The sequence below is a fragment of the Oreochromis aureus genome, linkage group 4 (genome assembly GCF_013358895.1).
Source record: "Oreochromis aureus strain Israel breed Guangdong linkage group 4, ZZ_aureus, whole genome shotgun sequence".
Lineage (NCBI taxonomy): Eukaryota > Metazoa > Chordata > Actinopteri > Cichliformes > Cichlidae > Oreochromis > Oreochromis aureus.
The window spans coordinates 34983637-34998904 of record NC_052945.1 but is presented as its reverse complement, the minus strand read 5'-3'; the positions used below and the strand labels follow the sequence as shown (position 1 = coordinate 34998904).

The 15268-nt window shown below is 44.9% G+C and overlaps 1 protein-coding gene across 3 annotated transcripts in view; it reads left to right on the top strand.

Moving 5' to 3' along the window:
• smg1 (SMG1 nonsense mediated mRNA decay associated PI3K related kinase) overlaps positions 1 to 15268 on the top strand; it is a 61364-nt gene that overhangs the window by 32050 nt on the left and 14046 nt on the right. For 2 of the 3 annotated variants that reach the window (XM_039611148.1, XM_039611147.1), the window contains exons 30-43: positions 1402 to 1556; positions 2277 to 2412; positions 3984 to 4128; positions 4240 to 4378; positions 4729 to 4947; positions 5075 to 5255; positions 6228 to 6389; positions 6808 to 7022; positions 7154 to 7308; positions 11014 to 11236; positions 12445 to 12691; positions 14221 to 14450; positions 14565 to 14810; positions 14931 to 15069. In XM_039611148.1, coding sequence (XP_039467082.1) covers positions 1402 to 1556; positions 2277 to 2412; positions 3984 to 4128; positions 4240 to 4378; positions 4729 to 4947; positions 5075 to 5255; positions 6228 to 6389; positions 6808 to 7022; positions 7154 to 7308; positions 11014 to 11236; positions 12445 to 12691; positions 14221 to 14450; positions 14565 to 14810; positions 14931 to 15069 — 2592 coding nt within the window. The remainder of the gene's footprint in view (positions 1 to 1401; positions 1557 to 2276; positions 2413 to 3983; positions 4129 to 4239; positions 4379 to 4728; positions 4948 to 5074; positions 5256 to 6227; positions 6390 to 6807; positions 7023 to 7153; positions 7309 to 11013; positions 11237 to 12444; positions 12692 to 14220; positions 14451 to 14564; positions 14811 to 14930; positions 15070 to 15268) is intronic. The other variant, XM_031734319.2, reaches the window with a different exon arrangement.

The following is a 15268-nucleotide window of genomic DNA, read 5'->3' as shown; positions in this document are numbered from 1 at the left end:
CAAAGCAAGAATTTATAACCTCGGTTTGCACAGCAGGCCAATGGATGTTGAGTCTAGCACCTGTGTGCTTACACATGTCTTGTATGTCCAGGGGAGACGCCATTGCAGGTTTATCAACCTAGCCGGTAGCTGAGTGCTGTGCAGCCCAGCTGATGCTAGCCAGGGAGTTGGAGTCCTTCTCGGCAGTTGGAGTCTTGGCTGACTCCTCTTCATTCTCGTTAAAATCTCCTCCCTGTTCTTGTAGCATCTCCTCCCATGAAAACTCCAGCAAGGGAGAAACCCTGACATCCTCCATGTGGCTCCAGCAGCGGGAAAGTGGTAGTGATGTCCTGAGGGTCTGCCTCTGCCCAGCTCATGCCTGGTGTTGCAGCCAGATCCTCAGGTATCTCCATTTCGCCTTGCTCTGCAGCAGCCTCACACACCTGCCACCCAACACGTTAGCCTGGTGAGTTACCCTACTGTGGAGCATTTTGTATGGACAAGCCACACAGTGGATAAGATCATGAGTGGATGTCAAGGCAGCCTGAGCATGCGATAAACCTATGCATGCTCCACACATGGGTGTGTATCTCAACCAGAAGTCTTTTTGCATCAAGGATACAGTTTTCTAACTTCCCTTCCATCTTCACTGCGTATGGCTCTAGACACTGTAGCTCCCCTGAAAAAGTGCTTGACTCCGTGGTATAATTCTCAGATGCGCTCCTTAAAAAGCAGATAACTCGTAAACTGGATAGAAAATTGAGTCTCACTAATTTAGAAGATCATCATGTCACCTGGAAAAAGAGTTTGCTGCTCTCTCAGTAAGAGAGAAGAAATTACTCATAACCTTGTCATGAATGTAAAATTATGCACAGCTACTTTGAATACCATCTATATTAAACGTCTTTCCTCCAATTGAATTTTACAGAGATGAGTTTGCTCGTGTGTGCGCTCTGACAGCCACGTTCTGCATGAGCAGATGAGTGTCAGTCATCAGCTGGTTCTTTGTTGAAGAAAGCCTGGCAGACCTGACCTGGTGTCTGCCAGGCTTCCTCTGTCCTTGCTGCCAGCAGCTGGAAGCAATAATAATGATAATGATGAAGAATTAAAAGTAATAAATCTTAAATTAGAAACAAGAAAAGCAGACAGTGACACTGTAGTTACAACAGATGCTGTGAATCCACTTATCAGGATAATTTAAAAAGCACACACAGTTTGACATCGTCAAGTTAGAAATTCATATAAAACAAATATGGAAATTTCTCTGCACTCCCTCCAAGTCCCTGTCGAGCTGTTTGGCAGTAATGCCACTGAAATGTGACAGAGATCCTAATCCAACCCTGTTTTACAAAAAACCCACGTATAAGTGCAGAGCGTTGCTGAGGGTCCTGAGGTGTTGTTTTCTAAGTGGTTGTTTCTCAGCAGGTCAGTCACTGACAGCCATGGAGATGCTGAGCAAAGCCGCTCTGTCTTATTGCCATTTGGGGAAGAATGAAGGTGCCGCCTGCCGCTCGCTGCTGACACTCTGCAAATGGTTGCTGGCTGACTGGAAGGACATGACACCTCAGCTCAAACAGGTTTACTGCTTTTTGGAATATTTGATAATGATAATCATATATGCAACGAGCTGTGCCTAACATGAAAGCAGCACAGTGAAGTTAATAGAACACAAGAACACTGAATGTAAGAATCGGACCAATGATGGGACCTAACCCTGTAACCTGCTTTGGCTCAGCTGATATTTGTCCTGATTAAAAGAAGCACCATTTCCTCTGTTACTGTTTCAAGTCTGAGTAAGTAAAGCTGACCTAGGCCTGTGTTAAACAGCCAGATATGCCTGCTCACCTACTTTGGAGACACACAGCTTGTGGTGGTGCTGATTGTCCAGGTTGCTGCAGAGCCAGCTTCCCTGATCAGTTTATTCAGTCTGTTGGTGTCAGCAGTTCTGTTTCAGCAAAGTGCACTCCATCTCCAGCATTTTGAAGATTGTGTTCAGTGTTGGTGTAGGCCATCGGATTATGTTACTGGGATGGACGGGTGCCGCATACACCATAAGGAAAAATAAAAAGCCCAGGTTGTAATCCACTGTGGAGCCATGTACTGCGCCCCACCCCCCCCCCCCCCTTTATTGTCTTGGTAAAGTTATTTAACCAAAACATAAAAAAGTAGTGTAACAGACTTCTTGAAGCATCTTTGACCCATTTTTGGAAAATAATAAAATATGTAAAATATAGCAGATGTGATTGTTTGGACATATATTTAAAATGCATGATTTCAGACTGTTAATGTTTTTGTAGGTGGTAAAGAAATCGGCAGCAGTGAACTCATCCAGCGCTCTGGGCAGCGTGTCTGCTCTGAGCAGGAACATTGCTGCTCTGCTGGAGCTCCCCCTGGAGGATCAGGCCATCCCATCAGTCACTGCTGAGATTTCAGGTACCATTGGAACCTGATGTATTCACATAGAACATCTCTGGGCTGCAGTAATGTTGATTGTCCCCCTATTAACTCTAAATCAATGACTTCTCAATAATGGAGAGGTGGGATGTACCACTTTAATTTCCCAGTCAACTATACTACCAGTCAAAGTCTGGACACGCCTTCTCATTTAATGGTTTTTCTTTATTGTCACTACTTTCTACATTGAAGATACAAACTGAAGACATCAAATATATGAAGCAAGATTTATGGAATTACGTTACAAAGAAAAACTTGATAAATAACTCTAAATATATGTTAGATTCCTCAAAGTAGCCACTGTTTGCTTTGTTGACAGTGCTGCAAACCCTCGGCCTGCTCTCATCGAGCTTCATGATGTAGTCACCTGACATATTTCACCTCACAGGTGTGTCTGTCAGAGTTCATCTGTGGAGTTTCTTGCCTTCTTAATGGTGTTGGGACCATCAGGTGTGTTGTGCAGCAGTCAGGTTGGTACACAGCTGACAGCCCTATTTGACACCTGTTAGAATCCATATTATGGCAAAAACCAATCAGCTAAGTAAAGAGAAACAGTCCATCATCACTATTTGCCTTTATGGTAAAAAATTTGCTGGTGACACTGGGGATTCATTCAAAACTGAAGGCACACTGAACCAGCATGGCTACCACAGCATCCTGCAGACACATGCCATCCCATCATGTAATTTCCAACAGCACAATGACCCCAAACACACCTCCAGCCTGTGTGAGGGCTATCTGACCAAGGAGAGTGATGGAGTGCTGACCAGATGGCCTGGCGTCCACAGTCACCTGACCTAAACCCAATGGAGATGGTTTGGGATGAGATGGAGCGCAGAGTGAAATACTCAAACACTCAGCATCTCTGGGAACTCCTTCAAGATTGTTGGAAACCATTTCAGGAGACGACCTCATGAAGCTCATGGAGAGAACGCCCAGAGTGAGCAAAGCAGGAATCAAAGCAAAGGATCTAAAATATAAAACATGTTTTAAATTATTTCACACGTTTTTGTTTACTACATAATTCCACATGTGTTCATTCATAGTTTTGATGGCTTCAGTGAGAATCTACAATGTAAATAGTCAAAAGCATATCAAACAGCTGGGCTGTTCCCATGTGAAGCACTTTGAAATAACTTCCTGTTTTAAAAAGTGCTATATAAATAAATTTTACTTACTACTTACTTACTCATGAAAATAACAAAAAACCATTAAATGAGACGGTGTGTCTGAACTTTTGACAGGTAGTGTACATCTGTATTAACCTGAGACTCTGTCCTCTTATGTCGGCAGTACATTTTGGCTTTTCTGCACATTATAAACACTTAAAATCTTTAAACTAAAAAACACTGAATAGTTTTGTTGCACTTTCTTTTCAAACATAGTTCTCAGTTTTCCTCCAGTCCAACTAGTCCCAGATAACTAGGAGAAGTTAAACATGCATCCCAGGCTCAGGTTAAATTACTCAAAATGATGAGACACCATGTACTGAATACTGAAATATCCATAACCCTCTAAAGTGTTTGATGTTAATGGTCTTCCCTGTACAGTCAATGTGGGTGTTGGAGAGCCGGACTTTGTGTTGGGTCAGCTGTATCAGTTGTCCACCAGTCTGGCTCCAGATGTGGCAAAGTCCTGGGCAGCCCTGGCCAGCTGGGCTTACCGCTGGGGCAGGAAGGTAGTCGATAATGCCAGGTTAGTGGACACACACAGACTGTTGTGTATGCTCTACTGGTCTGCATAATGTATTTGGTGGCCCAACAACACAGTGGAAACATTAGTTTTAATGCAGCTTCTCCTCTTCAGCCAAGGGGAGGGACTGCCTCTCCTTCTTGGGGAAAAGAAGGAGATAGAGGAGCTGCTGCCAGCAACAACAAGTGAAGAAGACAAGGACATGATCTTCAGTATCCTGGGACAGGCCATGTGTCGACCTACTGGTATCCAGGTAAAGTCATGAACAGCTGATAGTACGTACATATAGTACATTGGGCGTACATGTTTGTCAGAGGTGCCGTCAGCTCCTGCAGGCTGCTGCTGTCCTATGTAGTGATTTGATCTCATGCACAGGTATATGTACTTGGAACAGGGATGTCTTTTACACATTGTGGCTTGTACTGCTGTGTTTTGGTGACGTTTGCTGTTTCTGACCTCTGTCTGTTCTCTTCTTACTAACATGCTTTGTTCTGTTCGAGCTTTTATTCAGTGTACACTTTGTGTTTTCAACAGTCATTGTTTGTATAGTCTTGGATTCTTTTCTGCAGCCTGTGTAAACCCTGATGTTCTGCTTTATGTCAGGATGAGGAAATGGCTCTGCAGCAGGAAGATGATGAGGATGACATGGTAGACGTGATTTGGCGGCAGCTCACCAGTTCGTGCCCTTGGCTGGGGGAGGCCGGCCAGCAGGTTACAGATGGTCTGATCAGAGTTTGGAGACTGGTCGTGGACCGTATCTTTGGTCTCTACCGCATCTCCTGCCAGGCCTATTTCACCTTCCTCAAGCTCAATGCTGGACACGTGAGGCTGCGTTCTATTTTCTAAAGCTGATGACTGTGAAACAGTGACTGCCATGTGAAGATCATGACATAGATGTAAGTGCAGTGCTCTGTTCACTCCCTCACTCTGTGCGTGTGTTTGGTTTTAGGTCCCTGTAGATGAAGATGACCCTAAAGTGCTGCTTTCATATCACAACAGCAAGCAGAGCAATGATGACGTAATTGTCATGGCAACGCTGCGTCTGCTACGTCTTCTGGTGAAGCATGCCGGTGAACTGAGAGAGGGGCTTGAGCTAGGCTTAGCTTCGACTCCTACGGCACCCTGGAGGGGTATGTCCTAGTGCAGGTTTACTCTGTGTGTGTGTGTGTGTGTGTGTGAGCGAGACTGGGGGCGGAGCTATGTTAAATGGAAACAATAGATGGGTTTTTCACTGTAAGTTTAGACGTAGATTAAGAGCTTCCAACACTGGAGTGAAAACCTCTCCATTCCCTGATGGAAACTGATGGCGTGTCTTTTAACATTAATAACCAGTAAGTATGGGGGAACAGTGAGGGACAGATGAGATGGAAAAGAAGCGCATGTGAAGATGAAAACCAAAAACAAACGATCTTGTCCGTTTGTAACTAGATAACAAACACCCTCATCATGATGTGAAGGCGTCCAGAACTGGCAAACAGGCACAGGGTGTCTGATCCACAGAGTTCACTGGGAGAAGAAGAGAAATGATGTTAGTGGAAATGTGTGCTGTTCATGTGGTCAGGGGGCAATCTGTGCTCTGTTGGCTCCAGGGTACCAAGTGACTGCTGAAAGGTTACTAATGTTCTGTCCAGTGATGCCTGGTTTAAATAATGTAATGAATAAAAACAGCCACAGTGATGGGTTAGGGTTACTCTGCGAGTAATAAAGACATGAGAATGTCTCTGTGGTCAAGCTCTGAACTCTAGAGCAGACCTGGGAATGTTTGGTCCGTCCTGTAAATCAGGGGTGTCCAACCCCAGTTACCGTCCTGCAGCTTTTAGATGCATCCTTGTTCTGACACACCTGAATCAAATGAATGGCTTGTTATCAGGTCTTTGCCAAACTTGATGGCATGCTGAAGAGGTAATCCAACCATCTGATTTGGCTGTGTTGGAGTAGGGATGCATCTAAAGCTGCAGGACAGTAGCTCTCGAGGACTGAACTTGGAGACTCCTGCAGTAAACTCTTGTTTACCAAAAGACCACACTTTCAAGAAACGCCGCATTTAGCATAAAGTATGTACTTGTTGCTTTTTATGTACTGATTCTTTGTGTTGTCTTTAGGTATCATCCCACAGCTTTTTTCGCGTCTCAACCATCCGGAGGCATACATCCGACAAAGCATATGCAGCCTGCTGTGCCGTGTGGCCCAGGACTCCCCACACCTCATCCTCTACCCTGCCATTGTAGGCTCACTTTCCCTGGGAGGGGAAGCTCAGAATGCAGGTAGGCTTACTTTACTTTCTTTTCTTTTCTTTCTTTTTGCACACATGTTCTCCCCAGCTGTCTACATTAATATCTCAAATATTTCACTTAACACCACTGGACAAAAGTAAGATTGTTGCTTGTTCATTCAGTATTAGTCATATGTGCAAGATATGACAATACATAAAGTCAGAAAAACAGGAGACTGTATAAAGAATCCTAAGCATTTAATGCAGTAAATTTATTTTTACTTCAGATGCATTTGGTTTTATTTTGGTGGTATAAATGTGACCTGGTAGGTTACAGGTAATATTCTAAAACAAGTCTGCATGGTTTGAAAGGGAGTCTCGATGGAAAATGACTTTACATTCACATGAGTCTCTGACATCAGACACCCTGTGCTCGTTTAAAACTGCTAAATGGTTAATTTTGCAAACAGGGAGCAAACTGCCGTCAGCTCTGCCTACCTTCTTGGGTAGCATACAAGGAGAGGACCTAGGTGTGGATGAAGAGGAGCAGCTTGGGAGTGATGAACAAGGCAGATCATCAGAAGAGCTGGCAACCTGTTCAAGTCAAGACCAAGCCATGATGCACGACTGTTACAGCAAGATTGTGGAGAAGCTGTCTTTAGCCAACCCTAGCATGGTGCTGCAGGTAGAAGGCTGACCACGGTTACATGTTTTGCATGAAGGGGGGCTATACTGTTTAGCTGTAGTTGATACAAGTATAAAGTTCTGTTAAAAAGTGGGATTTTCTCAAATGATTGACTTGTGTGTACCGACCAGGTCCAGCAGCTGGTGGGTGAGCTGCGCAGAGTCACGTTACTGTGGGATGAACTGTGGCTAGGTGTGTTACAACAGCAGCACATGCATGTCCTACGCAAGATCCAGCAGCTGGAGGATGAGGTCAAGAGGGTGCAGAATAATAACACACTGCGCAGGTGAGACTTGCTTCTGCTGCATTGACCTTACGCTCAGGATAGGGTCTACTTTTTTCTCTGTGTCGATCTTTGTTTGAAAAAAACATTTAAATCAGCAAATCATTGCTGAAAGGAAAATCAAAGAATAGAATAGAATTCAACTTTATTGTCATTGCACATGTCACAGGTACAGGGCAACAAAATGCAGTTTGCATCCATCCAGAAGTGCTTTAGCCATGATATAGATATATTACAATATATATTAGCAATAATATAGATATGTAAGTATATTACAGAAATGGGTCTATTATGGTATGTTATAATGTACACGGTATGAAATATGTTATGAATATGCTATAACTATAAGTATGTACAGGCTATGAACAGGATATAAATATGAAAAACTATACAGAAATATGAGATATACAATTATACAGAAATGTGATCTATGCAAGTTATGAACAGTTGTAGGATTAAAAATTATCGTATGTACAGAATGATTATTTACACAGAACTATACAGTAGTGCAGATAAGATGAGTGAGATATGTGGATAATTTCTACAGAGGCTGTATAAAGTGCTAGTGGTTGTGAGTGGTGGTTCAGTCCATGTTATTATTGTGTGTTTGAGGGTACAGTTGTCCATTGTGTGTGGGTGTGTGTATGTTCAGTCCATGAGTTTAACGTGGGTCAGATGTCTGGAGGCAGAGTTCAGGAGTCTGACAGCTGTGGGGAAGAAGCTGTTCCGGTACCTGGTGGTCTTAGTCCGGAGGCTCCTGTAGCGCCTCCCAGAGGGAGCAAACCACTGCTGGCCCACAGTTCATTTAGTACCATGGAGCCAACAATAACCAAAGGTCTCACTGTGGAAAGTGCTGTCTTGGGTGACCAGAAATAGACCCACTAATACCAAATGGCTGTGGCTCAGGAGGGGTTTTCTACCAGTTGGTGTCAGTATGTGCTCGTAGTAAAAAGCACTTTGAATGTTCAGAGTAGAACAATGCTGCTGCCATACACCACTTAGACGTCCTTTCTAACTCCTCATGGCCCAAAACAGATCTGGAACCTTCTGACTTTCATCTGTTTTAGGAAGCATTTCAGGTTTAAAACACAATCTTTCAAACCTTGGTTGATATCGCACAGATGGTACGCTCCTATAATTCCTCAACACCTTGAATTAAGAATGGTGATATAACACGCTAGTGCACAACTATTCCGCTCATCCCGCATTGGTTTGTAGATGTGCACTAGACCTTGCAGGTTATGGTTGCACTGGTATTGAGATAAGATGACCTTTATTAGTCCCACAGGTGGGAAATTTGTTAAAAAACTGGTTCTCCATCTTCTGCCTGTAGCTGTCCTTCCCATTCCTCATCAGTCCCCTCAGCTCTCTCTGCACCCTTTTCAACTCCTCTTTGTCTCTGGATTTGAAGGCCCTCCTCTTCTGCTTGAGGACGGCTTTAATTTCTGGGGTAATCCAAGGTTTGTTGTTGGAGAAACACCGTACAGTCCTGGTAGGTACGGTGTTATCCACACAGAAATTAATATAGTCAGTAATGCATGTAGTAAGGCTGTCGATGTCCTCTCCGTGGTCGTCACAGATCACCTCCCACACAGTCGACTCAAAACAATCCTTAAGAGCCTCCTCGCTCTCCTCCGACCATCTCTGCACTGTGCGGGTGGCTGGTGGCTCCCTGCGCACTAAGGGCTCATACACAGGGACAAGGTGCACCAGGTTGTGATCAGATCTGCCCAGGGGAGGGAGAGGTGATGAACTGTATGCCTCTTCTGCATTGGCATACAGTAAGTCCAGTGTTTTATTGTCTCTGGTTGGGCAGGTCACATACTGGGTGAAGGTGGGCAGTGTGGAGTCCAATGAGGCATGATTAAAGTCTCCTGATATTACGAGAAGGGCTCTCGGAGATTGTGTTTGCAGTCTGCTGACCACAGAGTGGAGAGAGTCACAGGCTGCATCCGCGTTGGCCGGGGGGGGGAGACATACGCTGTTATCGCGATAACATGCGAGAATTCCCTGGGCAGGTAGTACGGACGCATGCTAACGGCTAACAGCTCAATGTCTCTGCTGCAGAGTTGTTCTTTCACAGTGATGTGCCCAGGGTTACACCATCTGTCATTCACAAACACTGTCAGTCCCCCTTCTTTCCTCTTACCGCTGTCTCTCGTCCTGTCCGCTCGCAGCATCTGGAATCCCGGTAGTGTCACGCTCGTGTCCGGAGTTAGCGGTGTTAGCCACGACTCCGTTAGCATCATGATGCTACACTGCCGGTGTTGTGCCAAAAAGTGATTGCCTGCCAAAAACTGATTTCCAATGTTTCCGTGTATTTTTTATGTGTAATATCTTTACGTGTGTTGGTAAATAGACTTCGGTGAACAGCTTTTACAAAGGGGTTATATATAGAATTAAAAAAAATTATCTGCTTTTTCAAGTATCTTTACAAGTCTGTGTTATTGTACTTACATTATAACCAATCCTTTATCCCCACTTAAAATATTTTTACAAAACTATTGTAATATTTGCTGCCATTTCTGCTGTCCTCTTGGCCAACTTACTCTTACAAAAGATATTTTTAATGTTAATGACATTTTTTTAACTGCATAAATAAAGGTTATATAAAAGTCGCTGCCAAAAACTGATTGCGCCTTCTACCTTGTTACACAAACGTTGTTTGTGGCTCAGTATGACTTTGTGTCATCCATGAGGGATGCATTTGACATATGTTTCACATGTTATGGCCCAACAAGTTACTTACAGCAGTTTAAATACGAGCAATCGGTTTTTGGCAAATACCGGAAATCACTTTTTGGCACAACATCGGTACTCCCTCTGTGACCAGGTTAGTGACGTGAGCTCATCCATCTTATTGATGGATGGTCGATAGCGTCTCCTTCTCGGGCGACGGCGCTCCTTCCCAGCACGACACCCCCGTCTTTTCTTCCTCAGCTCGCTGGGAATGTCGAGTCTGTCCGCCGGCAGTACCGCTGCAGGACGCAGCGCTAACAGCTGATCCTTACTGTAAACAAAGGATCCCTGCTCTGGGTCCCCAGACACGGGTGAAAAAAGTAGAAAAAGACTAAGAAAAACGACCAGAACTAGCACAAAACGGTAGAACATGGTTGCAGAGTCTAATTACTAATACGTTAGTTATAAAAATTACGAGAAGAAAAAAGATAAGAAAGAAAGCAACTCAGAATGAGCAGAGCTGCTGTAACAGGCTGGCACACGGGGCGCCGGAAGTATAGAATTGTTAGTTGTAAGCTGTACTGTATTTACGTTTCTCTCGTATTTCCCTAACTCAGTTAACCGCCTCAAAGGTAAGAACATCTGAACTCCACCCTCTTATAGTAAAATTCCGGATTCCATTCACAGTCCATGTCCTGTAGTTGCTTCAATGCTCCCAGTCTCATCTGTTGTGGAACCTGTAGAACGTCAATCATTTGTTACTGGTGGTTTAAAAGTTGAGGGATGACATGATGAAAACCAGCCTGTGGAATAGCTGTTACCCCTCAGCTGTAAAAGGCTGATTTGGGGTATTGTCGTCACCCTGCTGGGTGAGCAGCGTGGGAGATCTCAGGAGGCTGTGAGCTGGTGCTGCCAGTCACCAGTATTTCATACTAAGTCAGCTGCTGATCTGTATTTTTCTGTGTTCAATGAAAAGTAAAGTTCTTACTGGCCATGTCTGATCTCCTAATACGATTTGTTGATCTGCAGGGATGAAAAGATTGCCATAATGCGTGAAAAGCACTCCGCTCTGATGCGTCCCGTGGTTTTTGCCCTGGATCACGTGTGCAGCATCACAGCAGCTCCGGCAGAGACGCCGCATGAATCCTGGTTTCAGCAGACCTACGGTGATGCCATCACGTCTGCCCTGGAGCGTCTAAGAAACCCCGTAAACCCAGCTAATCCAGGCAGTAGCTGGCTTCCCTTTAAACAGGTATGATGTGCTTTGTGTTAGCGATGACCATGGTTTTATTTTCAAATTATTCAAGTTCTCTAAACTGCAGGGATAGCAATGGGAGCAGAAACTGATGAGCAGTGTGTGACAAAGTGACAACAGGTTCACTGGAAAGGCGATAACAAGACGACCCCCAAAAACTGCAGTGGTGGTGGTTGCTTACCTGATCCTGCTCACTGACTTCAGCTCAGTTTTGCGTTTTTAGTGTCACTGCTGATAGCAATAGAAGGAACCTCTGTGCTGCACGGGTGGGAGCATGTCATCGTAAGAAGGCTTTGCTTTGTCTCCCAGCCAAGTCTCAGGACTGTGGAAGAGTTGCCACGAGATGGACTGTTAAACCAGGAAACCCAAACAGGCCAATAAAAAGGTATTAACCCAGGGCCTGGTATTTGCTCCTTTGTTAGAGGAGGACCGAAAGTAGTACTGCCAGAGCCCTACAGCCTGACATACCAACCAGTGGGCTACAGGTACAGTTTCCGATCAGAATGAATGGCCTCACATCCTTCAGTGGAATCTGTTCACAGCAGAAACAGCAGAACTTGCGACTCCACCACAGGTGCAGTGTTCCCTTCATGGATGGGAGCACCTGTGACAGACGTGATAGAGTGTGGTAACAGCGTATGCTGCTTGCAGCTTAGTAAAACATTACTTGGTGCTTTTGTCAACGTGGTGCTGGTGCAGTGGGTCCTGGTCTCCTCCTGGTCCAGGACTGTGTGCAGCTCACATGGCCATTCTGTCTGTGACATTCCTGGAAGATGAAGGCATTGATGTTCCCCAGGTCTGAGTCCAACTGAGAACCTGTGGAACATCGGTGCATCTGACTCTGCCAAAAAGCCCCACTGTCCCCGAGCTCGCTGATGTCCTGGTTCAGGTCAGGAAGGAGAGCCCACTCAGTCTGCAGTTTCAGTTTTCACTGATCACACACCTGTGATTTCAAATCCAGCTTTCAAATGGTTGATGATCCACTGAGTGTCGTTTTGTCCTTAGCAAACTGTGTATTTATAGTGTGCAGTGTGTGTTAAATATACACATGAATTGTTTCCCCAGCACCTGTGAAGATGTACCTGTGTATGTATTCTGTTAGTTAAGATGCATCACTTCCACGGATGTAGGATCATTGATATTTACATAGTTTTATATTGTGTAGCTGTTCCAATCCTGACTAATGCGCTGTCTGTGTTGGACAGGTCATGATGAGCCTGCAACAGCGTGCTCAGAAGAGAACCAGCTATCTGCTGCATCTGGATGAGATTAGTCCCCGCCTGGTTTCCATGACTACAACAGAGATTGCTCTACCTGGCGAGGCATCGGCGTTAGATGCAGTGACCATACAGAGTGTAGGGAACACCATCACTATACTGCCAACCAAGACCAAGCCAAAGAAACTGTTCTTCCTGGGCTCAGATGGACACAACTACCCGTACCTCTTTAAAGGTGGGGAAACTCGGTCGCAGCAGCAGTCCTAGATGGAAACAGTCTTCTAAAGCTAAAGGATCAAGTAATTAGTTAGTAAAGTAATTAGAATATATGAAGTATGAGAGAGGCACATCGACCTGTCGAGTCTGTAATTTCTTCGTTATCAGCACTGAGAACATCTTCTGTGTTTGACGCAGTTTGAATACAAGCTGTTTTACTAAACAGGACAAATGAATATTCCCCAGCTGGCTGCTGGAGGGCCAGTTGTAAGGTGAAGCTGGTCATAAAGATGGTGGTACACCACAAACCTTCTGGCAGTTGCCATGGTCACCCATAATTTGCATGGAAGACTTTTATGTGACAACAGTGTTCCAACCAAAAAGTTAAAGTTTAGAAATGTGTTTCCTGTAGCAGTGAGGCACAGCTTTTACTTTGAAGGAGAATGTTCTGTTTCCAGTTTTTATTGTATTTTGTCAAGTTTTGCTAACAGTCAGTAGTTAGCAAATAAGTCATGACTGTGGCAGTCACAAGGTTTTTGGTGCAGCTAATTTTAACTAGTGACAAAGGTTGGGTAAAGGGCTTGGCGATCGTGGCCCAAGAGTTGGCAGTTCGCCTTGTAATCGGAAGGTTGCTGGTTCGAGCCCCGGCTTGGACAGTTTCAATCGTTGTGTCCTTGGGCAAGACACTTCACCCGTTGCCTACTGGTGGTGGTCAGAGGGCCCGGTGGCGCCAGTGTCCGGCAGCCTCGCCTCTGTCAGTGCGCCCCAGGGCGGCTGTGGCTACAATGTAGCTGCCATCACCAGTGTGTGAATGGGTGGATGACTGGATGTGTAAAGCGCTTTGGGGTCCTTAGGGACTAGTAAAGCGCTATACAAATACAGGCCATTTACCATTTAATGCAGCCTTTAATTTATTTATTTGCCAGTTGGTCCCCACGCCTGTGTGACGGAGGCCTAATTTTGTTTTTAACAAATGAGGTCATAAATAAATTATAAAAATAAAATCTGTCCAAGCACTTTAAGAGAGGGTCCTTCCAAGAGCACCTTTGACACTTGGCATTATAGTTATTGTTATTAAAAAAGGTTTGTAGGAAATCCAATTCTTTGGATTTTCATATATATTTTGTTCATTTCATCATTCCACCCGCTGACCCGATGTTAGGCTCTCTAGTTGCTTGCGTCACATTCAGCGTACGTCATCTGTATGTAAACTCGGGGTCGCCCAGATTTGTATCCACGATTGAGTTTAGTTCGAGTCAGCTATTATGTGTGAAATACAGAATCTGAAAAAGAACCGCAGACCTGACAGAAGCTGGCGGCAAGTTGAGATTAGCACAAACGTTTTCTGTGGGTGTTCATATCTCGCTGTCAGTGTTTTCTTACGTTTGCACATTGTCATTTTATCAAGACTAAGTTGTCATTAAAAAGCTTTTAATGTGAACCGCTAATGATCCCTCTGAGCTGTGAGCTGTGTGTTGTGCGTAGAAAGCAAAGAGAAAAATGTCAAAGTTTCCTTTGTGATGAAAAAGTGACTAAAGTTTCTCTCAGGTCTGGAGGATTTGCATTTGGATGAGCGCATCATGCAGTTCCTGTCAATTGTCAACACCATGTTCACCAAGATCAATCAGCAGGAGCAACCACACTTCCATGCCCGACACTATTCTGTCACGCCGCTTGGCACTCGTTCAGGGCTGATCCAGTGGGTGGATGGTGCCACGCCCCTCTTTGGCCTCTACAAACGCTGGCAGCAGAGGGAGGCTGTGCAGCAGGCTCAGAAGGTAGAGGTTTGTCTGCACTGTAACACACGGCTTTAGCACTGGGTCAGGCGGCAAGCGCTTTCTGGTTTTGGCCCTGTATTACTGGTTAGTGACGTGACTTTGTTTTCTGAGCAGGCCCAGGACTCCTTCCCACAGCAGCCTATACCTCCAGTGCCCCGCCCCAGTGAGCTGTACTACAGTCGCATCGGGCCGGCTTTAAAGGCAGTGGGGCTGAGCGTGGATGTGACACGGAGAGACTGGCCTCTCAGCGTTATGAAGGAGGTTCTGAAAGAGTTGATGGAAGCAACGCCGTCCAACCTTCTGTCCAAGGAGCTGTGGTGTTCTTGCACCACGCCAAGCGAGTGGTGGAGGGTCACTCAGGTAGCGAGGAGATGCATTCAAAGCATTTCTCACCTTCTTCCCTGTCTCCTGTTTCAGAAAAGGACAGATGCTCAGAAATGTAATCCAGATGTTTTTTTGTTTCCTTTTGTCTGTCTGCAGTCCTACGCCCGATCTACTGCTGTCATGTCAATGGTGGGATACATTATTGGCCTTGGCGACCGTCACCTTGACAATGTTTTGATTGACATGACCACTGGAGAGGTGGTGCACATTGACTACAACGTATGCTTTGAAAAAGGTGCGTTTAACTGTGTTGCTGCGATTCATTTTAAAGAGAATAGTTAAGAACCGCATTTATTAAAAGGTAAAAAAACAATTTGTCTGTATGTGATAGAAGCAAAGTGACAGAGGTGAACAAACACCACACACACTCACACATTGATAAGGATGAATGGAGTCTCTGAACACTCAGGTGTTCCAGTACACTTTCAGTGCTC